The 18,480-nt window shown below is 42.5% G+C and overlaps 1 protein-coding gene across 1 annotated transcript in view; it reads left to right on the top strand.

The window, feature by feature from the left end:
* LOC126089978 (solute carrier organic anion transporter family member 74D-like) overlaps positions 1–18,480 on the top strand; it is a 111,708-nt gene that overhangs the window by 82,691 nt on the left and 10,537 nt on the right. The window contains exon 10 of the mRNA XM_049906951.1: positions 9,569–9,670. Coding sequence (XP_049762908.1) covers positions 9,569–9,670 — 102 coding nt within the window. The remainder of the gene's footprint in view (positions 1–9,568; positions 9,671–18,480) is intronic.

Raw genomic sequence — 18,480 nt, 5'->3', positions numbered from 1 at the left:
CTTGACAGTATGTTCGACGGGCGTTTCATAGGACGTGGAGGACGCATAAATTGGCCAGCCCGTTCTCCTTATCTTACACCTCTGGACTTCATTCTGTGGGGTACGTTAAAGGAGAATGTGTACCGTGATGTACCTACAACCCCAGAGGATATGAAACAACGTATTGTGGCAGCCTGCGGCGACATTACACCAGATGTACTGCGGCGTGTACGACATTCATTACGCCAGAGATTGCAATTGTGTGCAGCAAATGATGGCCACCACATTGAACATCTATTGCCTGACATGTCGGGACACACTCTATTCCACTCCGTAATTGAAAACGGAAACCACGTGTGTACGTGTACCTCACCCCTCATGGTAATGTACATGTGCGTCAGTGAAAAAGACCAATAAAAAGCTGTTAGCATGTGGACGTAATGTGCTGTTCCAGTCTCTTCTGTACCTAAGATCCATCACCGTTCCCTTTGGATCCCTACGTAATTCGGTGCTCTCCGATACACACGATCGAACAGCGGAGGAGTGGTACTCAAGCGTCAACTTTAGGTTACAATATCTCCGGATGTAATTAACATTGTACAATGCAACAAACGGCACTGATTACGTATTTGTTTATATGTTCAGATGTGCTAACAAACTTAACGGGGTTCCATTTTAAAAAAACGTAGGTTTGTGTTAAAAACATACTTCCGTGCATTTTTTATGGTTTGTATTAACCAATTACACTAGCCCCTCTCCTCACGTTCGGTCTGTGGAATCGATTCGTCAGTATTTGTTGTGGTTTACGAAACATATCCAGCGGTAATGTTAGGTGACTCACCCTGTATAACGGAGGGAAGTATGTGGGTTACATATTGTAGAGGGAGATCAAAGTTTGAGTTCAGTAAGACCAGTGTTGAGAGAAGAACAGAATTTTCAAATTACTAGATGTAATCTTTAGACTGGTCAAAACTAACATACCATAGAGCTCAAATACTTCATGCCGTTCAGAGTGATTAAAAAATGATGCCACTTTAAACAAAAAAATATACTCTGTCTTTAAATAATTTTCTTGTTGCCTGAAGTCATAATTTTCACTAGAAATTACGTCGTCCTTCTTCAGTTCACACAGTTTACGAATGTCCTATCGAATGACTAAGAGAAATCGTGGAGATGTGAAAAAGGTGATAATGGTCCTGTCCTAAAATCACTGCCTTCCTGTAAGCATTATTCGCTTAGAAAACTTACGCTTGCAGACAGACAGAATCATGCTTTTGTTTGGCTGCCTGATAGCAGTCCTTGACGGCTGCTTCAAAATACGAAGGAGTTAGGTAACGCGACACAGCTTAGCGTCATAATCTCTTAAAAAACAGAGACATTTTGACAGAAACTTCGTTGAACATAAGTTGCTGTCACTACCTAAGATTCCAGTGACTTACTTCAATTGAAACGTCTCATACGACTTGAATCTTACACAATAAGACCTTACGAGCAGAAGCGAAACTTCGCTCTATAGAGAAGAATATTGAGTTTTCATTTTCTTTACTATGTTGTGTGTAATCCAGTTAATAAATGCATATTTCTGCATAGACAAACCAAACGAAATACCTTTTTACTTGTATTTCCGCTTCCATGATAGCATGCAACTGCAGTAATTGAAAGTTAGTGTATGAAATAGCACACTCAATTCACAGCCACATAAAATTTACAGTAAGTCAAATACTCTTAAATTATAACTGCCATACATAAAACGTAAATGTGAATAGGACGATAAGCATAAGAAGTAGATAAATGCTACATAGAACATTTGCATTAACACTACATAAGACCAATTTCCATCGGGAATTCACAACAACAGCGAGAAATCTGGAAGATTAAAACGCAGATGAACGAATTATTTACGGACTTTTATTGTCGTTAAAGGCGGCGTATTTATATAATGTCTTGATAGGATTTCGGGCCTACATTACCTATCGTCATTTCTGTGGGATACTATGTGTCACGTCACAAATATCTGAATATAATTTGCACCAGGACATTACTGAAGATGTCTGAAAGTACGCTAAGAACTGCTGTATTATCGAGACATTGTGCGTACACGATTGCAGTAGCAAAATGAGATCGCTGTTTCTTACTTGCATTGAGTCAATATATGAAAAATGCTGGGTTCACCTGTAAACTAAATTAAGCTACAAAAGGCAACTAAAATATTTTCAACCAAGAAAACGAATGCAGTGGTTATAGCGTATCACACAAGTAAACAGTTAATATATGCGCTTACACATTTTAAAGTGAACAACGGGTAATTTGCGCAGTTGAAGACTGCCATACATAACACACATCAGCAGGGACGGGTACTTTGTTATTTGTGTGAACTAGCACTTACCTCATGATTCGGTAAAAAAAAGTGTTTTCATATAGGCCTGTTGACACTATACAAAGCTCTGGAATGCTGTATACATCGTTTTTTTTTTTTTTTAATTTGTCGCACTCACCTCCATTCGCATATTGGAAAATCGGAAACATAGAGAAAAAAATTCATTCACGCATTGGAATCGCAATCATGGAAAACAAAATACTATGTTGTTTGTGATTACGAATACGTCTCAAATTCAACACTCCTTAACGAAATAGAGATCGTGTTTCTGTGAAGTTCGAAGCCAAAATGCATGTCAGAAAAATGGGAACTCGATCTTTCTTTTCAGGAGTATTTACTTAAAGGTACTAATGCGGTACACTATAATACACAATGCACAGTCAAATATACGACTACCAAAATGAACTCTGTTACACCGGCACGTTGATTAGAGGTGCATACGGGGATCCCCTTATAAGACGGCAACACTCAAGGCTCATGGGCGCTGCAGGTTAATCATGGTGTCGCTTTGCAGGGTACCGCTTACGACCTGACCTTCAATTGGCACCACAAATGCATGTTTCTCACTGCTGAACACGTTATTTCACGAAAATAAAAATTACTTAATTTAGTTGCCCTTACTATAAATGGCATACGTATCTGGAAATTAATAACTTGCAGCATTCTCGAAATATTTTCTCTGAATGCAGTAATTGTCATATAGTCATCATTGTAACAAATTATAGTTTTTCAAGCGCACCTGTCAGTGGAGAGAAGCTCAAGTCCAGCACCCATCTCGTCTTGTATCCTGTGTGGTGTGACTAAGTTCTGATGTTATAGTTTCTTTCATATATCTGTCACCTTCTTTCATATATCCATCATTTTCTACAGCCATTTTTATAGATTGGTAGGTTACATCAGGATCTTTCAGTTTAGTGTATCACTTATCTTACAAATTTATAATCATGAAATATTTAATTAATTTAGTAATAAATAGTGCATTTTCACAAGGTATAGTGGAAATTCGTTATGATATAATTCTGTTTTAAATACGGTGTGATGGATCGACGTATCTGTTGATTTTTATCAAATGTTTACTGTAAATTCGCTTATAGAATATTGTCCTTGATTCTTATTCTGTTTTTAATCTGTCCTTCGTATTTGCACGGTTGGTAAGTTGATGATGCTATCAGTACTGTTTAAGAATACAGGCCTGAAGATGATGTATGAGTCACCGAAATTGGTTGCCATATAATAAAACAACATCTAAATGACGGCTGCAGGTCTTTCATTTCATTACTTTTCCAAAAGTCAGATTCTATATCGCCAGTCTCATAGATTCTACACATCAACTCGAATAGTCGTTTGGTAGCCACTTCCGCCAACTATTTTAGAAATTCCGAAGGGGTGCAATCTGTACCTTCTGTCTTATTTCATCTCAAGTCGACCAAAGCTCTTTTAAATTCTGGTTCTAACATTTGATCCCTTATCTCTTCCATATCGACTCCAGTTTCTTCTTCTATCACGTCCTCAGACAAGTAGTCACCCCTTCACAGAGGTCTTGATTGTACTCTTTCCACATACCCACTCTCTGCCCTGCGTTTAACAGTAGAATTGTTTTGACTTCTCTACATACTGAGTCATTCCTTCTGACAACCATTTCTTTTTCGATTTCTTCACATTCAATCTGCAGCCTTAGCCCCTTGGCTTCTTTGCACTTTCTATTTATTTAATTCCTGAGCGGTTTATATTGCCGTATTTCAGTGTTTCCTGAACATTTTTGTACTTCCTCCTCTCGTCGATCAATTGAAATATTTTATCTGTTACCCAAGGTTTCTTCGCAGTTAGCTTCCTAGTATTTATGTTTGTCTTTACGACATTGCTTTCGCAGTTAGCTTCCTAGTATTTATGTCTTTATAACATTGCTTTGTTTAGAGATATCCACTTCTCTTCAATGGAACTGCGTACTGTGGTATTTGTTGTTGCAGTATCCACGTCTTTAGCGAACGTTAAATGTGTCTCATCATTTCTCAGTACTTCTACATCCCGTTTCTTTCCACAACGATTATTCCGTACGATTCTCTTACATTTTAGTCTATTCTTCACCATTATTTAATTCTGATCTGATTCTACATATGCTTCTGGATACACCTTACTTTCCAATATTTGGTTTCAGGATTTCTGTTTGAACAAGATGTAATCCAGCTGGAATCTTCCCGGACCTCCCGGCCTTTTCTACGTATAGTTCCGCCTCTTGTAATGTTTGACCAGTTTATTTGCTACTACTAGCTGAAATTTATTGCAGAACTTAATTAGTCTTTTCCTCTCATTCCTACTGCTAAGCTCATATTCTCCCACAACTCTTTCTTCTGTTCCTTCTTCTACAACCGTGTTCCAGTCCTCCGTGATTATTAGATTTTCATCTACCTTTATAGAAGGAATTACTCGTTCGATATCCTCATATACCTTCTCTGTCTCTACATCTTCAGCTTGCAACGACGGCATGTACATTTGAACTATTTTTGTCGGTGATGGTTTGCTGTTGAGTGTGACGATGCCTACTCCATCAGTAAACTGATCCTAGTAACTCACCCTCTGCCCAGCCTTCGTATTCATAACGATTCCTACTCCCATTATACCATTTTCTGCTGCTGTTGATATTACCCTACATCCGTCTGACCAGAGGTCCTTACCTATTTTCCATTTCACTTCACTGACTCCCACTGTATTTAGACTGAGCATTTACATTTCCTCTTGCAGATTTTCTAGCTTTCCTACCACGTTAAAACTTCTGACATTCCACTCTCCGACTTGTAGAACATTACCCTTTCGTTGGTTATTTATCTTTTTCTCATGGCCACATCCACACTGGTAGTGCCCACTCGTTGATCCTAATGGGGGACTGTTTCGGAATCTTTGGCGGATAGAGAGATCATCATGACACTTTTTTTTTCAATTGCAAGCTACATGTCCTGTGCATACACATTACGTATCTTTAATGCAGCGGTCTTCTTTGCTTTCCGCGTCGTCTTGCAATTGATTATTGATGACTATTTCGCCTTTGTTTCCCACCCGAAGGGCAAGAGAATTTCTTGAACCTCTGTTCGCTCATCTCCTCTCTTTGACGAGTCTGTTAGCAGGACGAGAGTGACTTCTTATGTCGGATGTCTTTGGGCGCCACTGACACAATAAAGACAGTGGACTAAAAAGAAAGCCTTTTATTGAAAAAAAGTTGCACCCTTCTATGTAATTACCCTACGCTGCATTTCTATTCATTTTTTCCAACCTTCTGAGTACTCATGAAATGTTGGTTTGGTGCACCTAGCAGTGCCTCTTAGGTAGGCTAAGCAGTGGTCTTCAGAAGGTCATCTTTAAGACTTTTTAAAAGATTTTTGGTATTTAAAAAATCTAAAGTGGCCAAAGGTGCGATTGGGGATTGGGGGTTAAAGGGATATTGGGGGGCTACTCGTCTGGGCTAATAATTGCTAGGCCGTAAGCCGATATGTCGTCCAGATGAAGAATCCCTGCCTAATATCGTACCTCTTTGAGTTAACTCTTACACGCAAACCTTTTATTACGTGTTTAGTTGCACAGTCAAAAGAACATGCTTTTATTTTTAGTTAAGACATTTCATGGCTCGCCACCTTTTTCGCTTCGGCTCGCTGATTTCTACAGTATCAAGATCGCAGATCGCTTTCTTCTCTACACACACAAAAAAACTCAAGGCTACTTTAAGCGTGTAACTGACAACACCAGGGTGCAGTAAACAGGCATCCTCTTGGGAAAAATGTACCGGAGGTGAAAGAGTTCCCATTCGGACCGTCTGGAGGCTACTACCCGGTGACAATTTTTCTCCGTGAAGAACAAAGAACCGTACTCTTTCAGTTAGCTAAGGGTACAAAACACGTAGGCTCCTGGACTGTCAAGAACGAGTTCCAGGCTTGCATGTGGATTCATATTCAGCAGTTGTGGGTGTTCACCATGCCACTGAATGGAATGTTGACTCATTGCTGAAGATTATTGTGTTCAGGAATGTCTCGTCGTCCTCTATCCGAGCAACATTTCCGCACAGAATTATAATTATTAACATGCTCCATTACGTAGGGAAATACTACATGTGTTAGTTTACTTGATTATGAATTTTGTTGCAAACAAAAAAATATACTTTAAGTACTGCATATTTTCTCTTAAATGATCACTGAATCTGAAATTAACGGCAATAATTATTCCAAGATACTTCAGTCAGTCAACGTGTTCCAGTTCTTTTTTGTTCAAGAAAATTCTAACTTTTGTTTTTCTCCTTTTCTTTTTCTTAATATTAAAATTACTTTCGATTCCTGCCCTGAAACAAATTTTGTTATTTTCATCCCATTCTTCGATTTTTTGCATATCGATATTAGAAGCACTCTCAGGTGCAAAGGCGCTGCTTCCTTTTGTCGGTATCACCAAATCGCTAGCAAAGGCGATCGTTTGTTTTGTGTCATTTATTTTGAACAATACGGGGCGCACTACAGGAGCCCTTTGAGCACCTTTTTGTTACTTACCTCTCACTCTTGACGTTGTTGACAGGCTGAAACGACATTAATTCGTCAAAATAACGTTTAACTAAATTGTGTAAATTTCAGGGAAACTGCAATTTCCGAAGAGCAATGAGAATATAAGGTTACCAAGCGGCATCGAAGACCTCCCGTACGTCCATGCTTACCATTAACACATATTGGCCATGCACCAGACTTTCAAAATTTTTTGTGCTGCTTCTAAAGCCTCTACAGTGCTTTTATACGGAGTGAACCAATATCGGTTGTTGTTAAGAAAGTCCTTTGAAGAAACATCGTGCATACTTCTGTTTATTGACAGTTTTCCAGCATTTTTTCCTCCGTATACAGGAGGCCGATGGCGATATTTAATAACTTCTATACTGTACTTCTTTTCAGCTTTTGCTATTGGTATTATTTTGTCTTTCTTGCATTTCTTAGAAAAATAGCTTTGATCAAAAGCAAATGTTGTACACTGTCGCTGTATACTTTGAAAGAAGTCAGAACATTCGAAGGAATCTTTCCCTGTTGATTTCATTTTCGCCGGTGCTCTTATTTGGATTCATTCCTTTTATTATTTCAAGAATTTCTTGTCCCGTAAATTTTCTGTCATTCATCATTTAACAGATTCTGTATCTGTCATAGTATTTGTTTATAGTGCTCACTACCTGCTGTTTCTTCGTCTGATGGTGCAAAATAATCAAGTATGTAAGTGACTCTGTCTTCTTAGTATTGTTCCGTATTTCTACCTTTGTTATCGCTTACTGAATCATGCTGCAGACGCAGTGTTGCATTACTGTCGGTGGCAATTAAAATAGCAACCTCGTTCTTAACAGACAAAATTTTATCAAACTTTCCTAAATCAGATGGCATATTCTTTGCCCTATAGAGGCAAATGCTAACGGCATAGACTCGTAAGCGTACAGTTGCTATTTCTACCACCATAGTACACTAGTATGAATACTGGTTAACATTAATGCATCTACTCCTTGGATGACAATTGTTACAGCGGCGAGTTCCCTTTCGTTTCCGCATTATTCCAGATATTTTATTTTTGTACAGTATGGCTCCCGAACAAACACTAAATCTATATTTTTTTCTCGTACAAAGTGCAAAATACAATATGTTTCGGCGTGGGATCTTTACAGGATGATCTGAATGCACCAGATTTCTGTCATGATGACCTTTCTGTTTCCAAGGCAAGACACAGTTGCAATTTCGGCTTGTTTTGATAGCTTTCATTCTGCAGTTTATCTTTTCTACCTCCAGATTTAGGGCACGTATGTCCATTTCGAAGAGTTTTTTTCCACTGACAGGACAGTTGTAGAATGCTTAGTCGCTTTCAAAGGTCTTGTAAATTCTATAGGAGAGAGGAGTTCGTCTTTCGCCCAGCACTCTTTGTAAATGTTCTACAACAGCAGCCGATGTTTCTGATGGCATCGAAGCACATTCCGACATCACATTACCAGTTCGTTCATCTATCGATTGATCTTAGCTTGGAAGATTTTACTTTCTAAAAGGTCAGTTTCTATTAGTTGTGATTCCTCACTTTGATTCTTGTGTACAAGAGGGCAGTCGTTTCTATCATTGTCTACTAACAGGCCCACATGCATTACCAGTGGGCCATGAAGCACACCCGTTGATGATTTATTTGCGTGCATTAGTAGTGTTGGGAATAGCTCTCACACTTCTGACGCATTCAACCCCTTCTGGGAGCAGTATTGTACTGCTTTCATCATGCAGAGAAACTTCTAGCCTTCCGTCATCTATGAAGGTAGGTAAAGGTCTTTGGGGCTCATTTCAAAGCGGGTCTCATCATTGAAGACAATTCCCCTCCATTCAATAAGATTCCACGCCGAAGACGTTTCTGCGCGCCGTTTCAGTTACCGAAAACAGAGACAGAAAAAGCGGTCTCTAAGAGCAGATATCAGGTTGTTCATTGCTTGCTCAGATTTCCTGTTCTTTAACGTACAGCTGAAAACTTGTATTATAGTGATTTAAAACGAATAGATGTAAAAACGTAATGACTGGACAAAATAGTTCATCCTCGATGTACTGTGAGCGAAGCCTCAAACATAGAGACACAGATTAACAATCAATTTTTGAAACTAACGCGACTCTGCAGTACCACTGGGGAAAGATTAAATAAAGGTGTGATATAACGTTCTTCTCCGGTCTTCTTTACTCCACACTTCGCCTCTTAATCGGCGTGTACAGTCTGTCATACGCAGCAACTGTCAGCTGTAAATCAGACATACAGAGTTTGTCATGCCGTCCGTCACTTGTAGCCTAACGAGGACGAATAGGCAGCATACACGCATGTTATTTCGTGCTATCATCTAAACTCTCAGATTTGAAAATGGTAATTCTACCGAATTATACGCTCTTGTGTTCCCGCTCTGAGCTGCAGTCACACCAAATGTCCACTCTCAACTAAACGTCTCGCATCTAACGACAAATGTCTAACACCAATAAACTGCAACACTTTCTGCACCCTTGACTGTCATCTACGAGTAAAACCTAGGAGGAACTGTTGATATAAACCTCGACAGGATATTCACACTCTCTCTCTAGTTGTCATATTCGAAGAGCATTGCTGACTCGTTGTTTATACATCGATGTGCATGTGAATTCTTTTATATTCAAATATAGAAATATTCGTTAAGGAGCTTGGATAAAAATTGTGTCGTTGTTGCAGACTCTACATGCCTGGTATGGGGTAAGACGTGTTCGGGCACGGGCAATTGCTGGCTGTACAACGGAGAGACGCTGAGATACACGCTCAACTTCACGGCTGCAGGTAAGTCGCAGTCATTCACGTAGTCAGCACAATGGCCACTCTGCAGCTGAGACGTATCGCCGTTCACTCAGGTGCAATATTTCCTATCGATATTGACACATACACTTTGAAAAAGTTGCGATTAAAGTATCTATAGCAGCCGTATCGCAAGGCACCGATTGTCCTTTACTGAATTTTCAATGTTTTGTATAGTAGACAGTACTAATCTAGAATGCAGGGCAAAATATGCGACTTATGCCAGGTTTGCATGAAATAAAAATCAGCATTAAGGGTCTAATATTCCAAGTACAAAGAAAAATATGGGCCCTAACATAAATTTTATGCTGCACCAATGCAAAGATATTTATAATGAAACCTCATGTTTGCTTGAGCTATCGCTCTTATCATACACCATCTAAAATTAATACTTTTGTAGGTTTTAGCCAGAAGTCCAATTTATTTGTCAAGGGAATGTGGACCTGTCTTGCAACAAGAAGAGTTCTTTGTAGAGGAAACAAATTCTTGCCAGCTTGTTCAACACTTGCCACAGTCATTTATTTCAGAGAACTAACCAATTTCGCTAAAAATAATGATAGGTACATCTAACGAGTCGTCCACTGCGCTTCTTGCGATCGTAAACATTGTCATATATTTACCTAAAATCAAAATCTTTTGCGGGTAGTCTAAGGCGCTGCAGTCATGGACTGTGCGGCTGGTCCCGGCGGAGGTTCGAGTCCTCCCTCGGGCATGGGTGTGTGTGTGTGTTTGTCCTTAGGATAATTTAGTTTACGTAGAGTGTAAGCTTAGGGACTGATGACCTTAGCAGTTAAGTCCCATAAGATTTCACACACATTTGAACTTTTTTTTTTTTTTTTTTTTTTTTTTTTTTTTTTTTTTTTTTTTGCGGGTACGTTTATATAAACTCGCCAGAAGAACATATTGCAGAATAAATATTTTCATTTCCCTAATTGCTTTCACGATTGGAACTCGATTCTAAATATTTATTTTCTTTAATCGTTGCTCACGAAGTCTAGGAATGTATCCGTCATATAATAAGTTCAGTTCACCTTGTTTTCACACTCCGAATTACACTCCTGGAAATTGAAATAAGAACACCGTGAATTCATTGTCCCAGGAAGGGGAAACTTTATTGACACATTCCTGGGGTCAGATACATCACATGATCACACTGACAGAACCACAGGCACATAGACACAGGCAACAGAGCATGCACAATGTCGGCACTAGTACAGTGTATATCCACCTTTCGCAGCAATGCAGGCTGCTATTCTCCCATGGAGACGATCGTAGAGATGCTGGATGTAGTCCTGTGGAACGGCTTGCCATGCCATTTCCACCTGGCGCCTCAGCTGGACCAGCGTTCGTGCTGGACGTGCAGACCGCGTGAGACGACGCTTCATCCAGTCCCAAACATGCTCAATGGGGGACAGATCCGGAGATCTTGCTGGCCAGGGTAGTTGACTTACACCTTCTAGAGCACGTTGGGTGGCACGGGATACATGCGGACGTGCATTGTCATGTTGGAACAGCAAGTTCCCTTGCCGGTCTAGGAATGGTAGAACGATGGGTTCGATGACGGTTAGGATGTACCGTGCACTATTCAGTGTCCCCTCGACGATCACCAGTGGTGTACGGCCAGTGTAGGAGATCGCTCCCCACACCATGATGCCGGGTGTTGGCCCTGTGTGCCTCGGTCGTATGCAGTCCTGATTGTGGCGCTCACCTGCACGGCGCCAAACACGCATACGACCATCATTGGCACCAAGGCAGAAGCGACTCTCATCGCTGAAGACGACACGTCTCCATTCGTCCCTCCATTCACGCCTGTCGCGACACCACTGGAGGCGGGCTGCACGATGTTGGGGCGTGAGCGGAAGACGGCCTAACGGTGTGCGGGACCGTAGCCCAGCTTCATGGAGACGGTTGCGAATGGTCCTCGCCGATACCCCAGGAGCAACAGTGTCCCTAATTTGCTGGGAAGTGGCGGTGCGGTCCCCTACGGCACTGCGTAGGATCCTACGGTCTTGGCGTGCATCCGTGCGTCGCTGCGGTCCGGTCCCAGGCCGACGGGCACGTGCACCTTCCGCCGACCACTGGCGACAACATCGATGTACTGTGGAGACCTCACGCCCCACGTGTTGAGCAGTTCGGCGGTACGTCCACCCGGCCTCCCGCATGCCCACTATACGCCCTCGCTCAAAGTCCGTCAACTGCACATACGGTTCACGTCCACGCTGTCGCGGCATGCTACCAGTGTTAAAGACTGCGATGGAGCTCCGTATGCCACGGCAAACTGGCTGACACTGACGGCGGCGGTGCACAAATGCTGCGCAGCTAGCGCCATTCGACGGCCAACACCGCGGTTCCTGGTGTGTCCGCTGTGCCGTGAGTGTGATCATTGCTTGTACAGCCCTCTCGCAGTGTCCGGAGCAAATATGGTGGGTCTGACACACCGGTGTCAATGTGTTCTTTTTTCCATTTCCAGGAGTGTATTTAAACCGTATTCCAAAGCGGAACATAACAAACAACACTCAATTAATGCTGCTTTCTAGTAGTTGAATGCAATTCAAATATATATGAATTATCCACCAAATGGTAAGTTAGATAGAGGCTGCATGTGCATTTACTCTTTACTTCTGCGCTTACCTGTCCTGTATACTACATAGAAATTACAAGCTCTTTAACTGTCATAAAATTTGTTGCAAATGTTTAACAGCAATATTTTCGAGTTTAGTTAACACAACTGTGACAAATACGAGTATTTTTGCTATTAAATACTCGTACTTTTCTGCGCATCATCTGATACTTTCAAATCCGGACTTTATTATTTCTTGACTTAGTAGTTCGAACGGCTCTGAGCACTATGGGACTTAACTTCTGAAGTCATCAGTCTCCTAGAACTTAGAACTACTTAAACCTAACTAACCTAAGTACATCACACACATCCAGGCCCGAGGCAGGATTCGAACGTGCGACCGTAGCGGTCGCGCGGTTCCAGACTGCCTTAGTAGGCTACAAATCTATTGTGAAGTTGATGTGGATACCGATACAGTAGACATCGAAAAGAAATACCTGTATATACTCTTGTTACTAATATAGAGTATCCCTACGAATACCGAAGCACTGAAAAGATTCGACGATTCTTTTACTAATCTTGGGCCTGCATATTTTGTACCTGGAAGCATCATATATAGCACTTTCAAACATTTGTTATTATTACTGTTATCCTTATTATTACTGTTATTATTATCGGTGCACCAAGCAGGAAATGTGTGACATAAACGAGAGTTGGTAGACGTGTTTCTACATCTGGCTGATGATGTCTATTCAGAGTTCGCGACAGGCGCATAAGATTCGCCCTAGTAGCGCCATGATGAGGAGTTATTTATCTTTGAGATTGGACCTAATGGGTTGATGTTAGCCAAGTAGTCAAGAATGCCTTTACGGCGACAAAGACGCCATTACCAACACTTCACTGGGTTTTAACGAGGTCGGGTAATAGGGCTACGAGAAGCTGGATATTCCTTCTGCAACACTGCAGAAAGACTTCGCAGGAATGTAGTCAACGCTCCGGACGGCCACGTGGCACACCGAGAGGGAAGACCAGTGTGTGCGGTGTGTGGCCCTGGCGCATCGTGCTGCATCTGCAGCAGCAATCTGATCAGCATTTGGCACCACACTGACACGACGAATTGTTAAAAATCGGTTACCTTAAAGACATCTCCGTGCCAGACGCCATGCAGCACGCATTCCAAATGTTCAGATGTGTGTGAATTCTTTAGGGACCAAACTTCTGAGGTCATCGGTCCCCAAGCCTACACACTACTAAATCTTATTTAAACTGACTTACGCTAAGGACAACAAACAAACCCATACCCGAGCGAGGACTCGAACCTCCGACGGGGACAGCCGCCCGGACCGTGGCAAGACGCCCGAGAACACGCGGCTACCTCGCGCACCAGCACGCATTCCACTGACCCCAAACCATAGCCGTTTGCGATTTCAGTGATGTCACGCCAAAGCTCATTGAAGAACACGGTGGAGATCTGTTCTGTTTTCTGATGAAAGCTGGTTCTGCCTCGGTGTCAGTGATGGCCGTGTGTTGGTTAGAAGGAAGCCTGTTCAGGGCCTGCAACCAACTTGTCTGTGTGCTAGACATACTGGACCTAGACGTAGAGTTATGGTCTGGGGTGCGATTTCGTACGACAAAAGGAGCTCTCTCGTCATTATCCTAGGCACCTTGACTGCCAGATCTGTCTCCACCCGAGCGCATGTGGGACATCATCGGACGACAACTCCAGCGTCACCCACAAATTACGTTAACCGTCCCTGTATAGACCGATCAAGTGCAACTGGCACGGAACTCTGTCCCACAAACTGTCATCCGACACCTGCACAACACAATTAATTCACATTTGCATGCTTGCATTAAGCATTCTGGCTGTTACACTGGTTTTCAGTGTACCAGCATTTCACATTTGCAGTGGCTCATCTCGCTCTGTTGTTGTTGTTGTGGTCTTCAGTCCAGAGACTGGTTTGATGCAGCTCTCCATGCTACTCTATCCTGTGCAAGCTGCTTCAGCTCCCAGTACCTACTGCAACCTACATCCTTCTGAATCTGCTTAGTGTATTCATCTCTTGGTCTCCCTCTACGATTTTTACCCTCCACGCTGCCCTCCAATACTAAATTGGTGATCCCTTGATGCCTCAGAACATGTCCTACCAACCGATCCCTTCTTCTGGTCAAGTTGTGCCACAAACTCCTCTTCTCCCCAATCCTATTCAATACTTTCTCATTAGTAATGTGATCTACCCATCTAATCTTCAGCATTCTTCTGTAGCACCACATTTCGAAAGCTTCTATTCTCTTCTTGTCCAAACTATTTATCGTCCATGTTTCACTTCCATACATGGCTACACTCCATACAAATACTTTCAGAAACGACTTCCTGACACTTAAATCAATACTCGATTTTAACAAATTTCTCTTCTTCAGAAACGCTTTCCTTGCCATTGCCAGTCTACATTTTATACCCTCTCTACTTCGACCATCATCAGTTATTTTGCTTCCCAAATAGCAAAACTCCTTTACTACTTTAAGTGTCTCATTTCCTAATTTAATTCCCTCAGCATCACCCGACTTAATTCGACTACATTCCATTATCCTCGTTTTGCTTTTGTTGATGTTCATCTTATATCCTCCTTTCAAGACACTGTCCATTCCATTCAACTGCTCTTCCAAGTCCTTTGCTGTCTCTGACAGAATTACAATGTCATCGGCGAACCTCAAAGTTTTTATTTCTTCTCCATGGATTTTAATACCTACTCCGAATTTTTCTTTTGTTTCCTTTACTGCTTGCTCAATATACAGATTGAATAACATCGGGGAGAGGCTACAACCCTGTCTTACTCCCTTCTCATCCACTGCTTCCCTTTCATGTCCCTCGACTCTTATAACTGCCATCTGGTTTCTGTACAAATTGTAAAGAGCCTTTCGCTCCCTGTATTTTACCCCTGCCACCTTCAGAATTTGAAAGAGAGTATTCCAGTCAACATTGTCAAAAGCTTTCTCTAAGTCTAAAAATGCTAGAAACGTACATTTGCCTTCCAAGATAAGTCGTAAGGTCAGTATTGCCTCACGTGTTCCAGTATTTCTACGGAATCCAAACTGATCTTCCCCGAGGTCGGCTTCTACTAGTTTTTCCATTCGTCTGTAAAGAATTCGTGTTAGTATTTTGCAGCTATGGCTTATTAAACTGATTGTTCGGTAATTTTCACATCTGTCAACGCCTGCTTTCTTTGGGATTGGAATTATTATATTCTTCTTGAAGTCTGAGGGTATTTCGCCTTTTTCATACATCTTGCTCACCAGATGGTAGAGTTTAGTCAGGACTGGCTCTCCCAAGGCCGTCAGTAGTTCCAATGGAATGTTGTCTATTCCGGGGGCCTTGTTTCGACTCAGGTCTTTCAGTGCTCTGTCAAACTCTTCACGCAGTATCGTATCTCCCATTTCATCTTCATCTACATCCTCTTCCATTTCCATAATATTGTCCTCAAGTACATCGCCCTTGTATAGACCCTCTATATACTCCTTCCACCTTTACGCTATTCTACATTAATTACTGTGTTTTTTGGTGTTGCGAATTTTTCAGTCAATGTATCTGCAGTCATTTTGCCACTGTTATTAATTCAACCATATTGATTTTGACCATCAAAATAACCAGCCACACCGGACAAAATAAGTTATTTCCAAAATACATTACGCTAATACCGTGCAACAGCATCTCTAACCGCGTTAATGGTCTCACACGTTTCCTCAGGCATGCCATATCTAACTGAAGCCACTAATCCATGATTCGCTCCCGTAAAGCTACAGAATTGCGGGGATGTTGACTGTTACGTTTCACTCGCTGTTGCAACTAGACGAAGACATCTTCTATGGGATTAAGATCGAGTGATTTAGCGCGTCCGTGAGGCAGAAAAAGATGCCTGAGTGTTGATCAGTAAAAGAATGTATTCGTGCAAGCCTGCGAAAACCTGTGTTATCTTCTTGAAAGACGGGACTGTGCACAGCGCACTCATCCCGGAGATGGAGAAGATGGAGCAAAACTTGAAATTTGAAACAAAATTCCTGTTTCTTGCTCGGCATAATCTCAGTGTGTTGGTCCAAGTCATGCTACGAAAAACACCCATCAACAGTTAACCGTTTCTGGCCCCCACACACTTGGCCGTAAGTGTGCTCGACACGTTGCATAACTTGAAAAGAAGCTAAATTACAATTCGCAGGATCGCATTACACGTCATCCGTCATCTGCTGCCCAGTGTCGGTGTTGTTAGACTCACTGAAGACGTATAGCATTATGTGCTGCTGATAGCAATGGCCTTTAGCAAAGAACCCAGCTCCAATAGTCGCTCGGAAACTGGTTGAAACGGGCCTGCATTCACTGACTCTAGCATTTCCTGTCGGGCTTGAAACCGGCTGTCACTGACACTCTTCTCTCGACCCAACTCGTCAGGATATGTTACAACCAGTGCTCTTCCACCGTGTTACAAGTCTGTCAGTGATACTCCATTACTTGTAGACATGTTACATAGTCTGCATTTGATACACCAACAAGTCGGGCAACTTCTGTACAAATTGAAGGCGGTGGACGGAGGCAGGAAAGGAAAGGAAAGGAAAGGAAAGGAAAGGAGAGTCAGCTGCACAGGGACTTTATGCGGAGTCTGCAGCACCGAGTGGACATTTGTGCCGGACGGGATTCGAACCCGGGATCTCGTGCCTACTAGGCAGCTGCATTAACCACTGCGCGACCGGTACACAATGTTCATCGCAATTGCATTGAGTGCCTCGCTACGCCCCTCGGCTGACCCACACTCCCAACTAGCACCACATATCCACAGTCCCCATTCTTGCTGTTACTTTGAGATTCCCACAGGAGGTCGAACGTATCTGTGCACTGTGCACACGCATTGAAGGTGGTCGACTCATAGCCCGTCAAGGCGATTCAGTTATATGGATGTATGGTGTCTTTTCTTTTGGATATGTCCCAAAGAACAGACAAGACGCATTCATATAATCGAACAACTTCATTCCCGATTTAGTCATGTACGTCGGATAGCGACGGCTCCTTTCTGCAGTTTGTCACTTCTCCACGTCGACACACACACACACACACACACACACACACACACACACACACACACATACATACTCTTCACTACCATGGCTAACGTCAGCGGTTGGCAGAGACACACCACTGGCTAGTACAGGTTCTAGGTCGCCAACCAAACAGCTCCACAGCGATCAGTGTGGGGGATGATTAATACTTTGTCCAGTGAGGTTATTAGTCAACTTCTGGAACTGAATTTTATTTTACTTCTTTATTAAACGTGTGTCACCCGATTTCAATAATAATATTCAGTTTCCTACTCCAGAAATAATACTACACACTGGGGAGCGATAAGCACATATACAGATGGCGGTGGTATCGGGTACACAAGCTATAAAGGGCAGTACATTGGCGGAGCTGTCATATGTACTCAGGTGATTCATGTGCAAATGTGTGTGACGTGATTATGGCCGCACGACGGGAAATAACAGACTTTGAATGAGGAATGGCAACTGGAGCATAATGCACTTGACGTTCCATTTCGGAAACCGTTAACGAATTCAATATTCAGAGATCCACAGTGTCAAGAGTGTGCCAAGAAAAGCACGTTTCAGGCATTACCTACCACCATGGATAACGCAGTGGCCGACGGCCTTCACTTAACGACCGAGAGCAGCGTCGTTTGCGAAGAGTTGTCAGTCCAAACAGACCTGCAACACTGCGTGAAATAACCGCAGAAACCGATGTAGGACGTCCGAAGAATCTATCCGTTGGGACAGTGCGGTGAAATTTGGAGTTAATGGGCTATGGCAGCAGACGACCTACTCGAGTGCCTTTGCTAACAGCACGACTACGCCTGCAGCGACTCTCCTCGGCTCGTGACCACATCGGTTGGACTCTAGTCGACTGGAAAACCGTGACCTGGTCAGATGAGTATCGATTTCAGATGGCAAGATCGAATAGTAGGGCTCGAATGTAGAGCAGATCCCACGAAGCCACAGTCCCAAGCTGTCAACAAGGCACTACGCAAACTGCTGGTGTCTCCATAACGGTATGGGCTGTGTTTGCATGGAATGTACTGCGTCCTTTGGTCCAACTGAACTGATCGTTGACTGGAAGTGGTCATGTTCGGCTACTTGGAGACCATTTGCAGCCATTTTACTTTTACATCTACATAGATACTCCGAAAGCCATTGCACG

The sequence above is a fragment of the Schistocerca cancellata genome, chromosome 1 (genome assembly GCF_023864275.1).
Source record: "Schistocerca cancellata isolate TAMUIC-IGC-003103 chromosome 1, iqSchCanc2.1, whole genome shotgun sequence".
NCBI lineage: Eukaryota > Metazoa > Arthropoda > Insecta > Orthoptera > Acrididae > Schistocerca > Schistocerca cancellata.
Note: the sequence above shows the minus strand (reverse complement) of the source record. Positions and strands in the feature narration are given on the sequence as shown.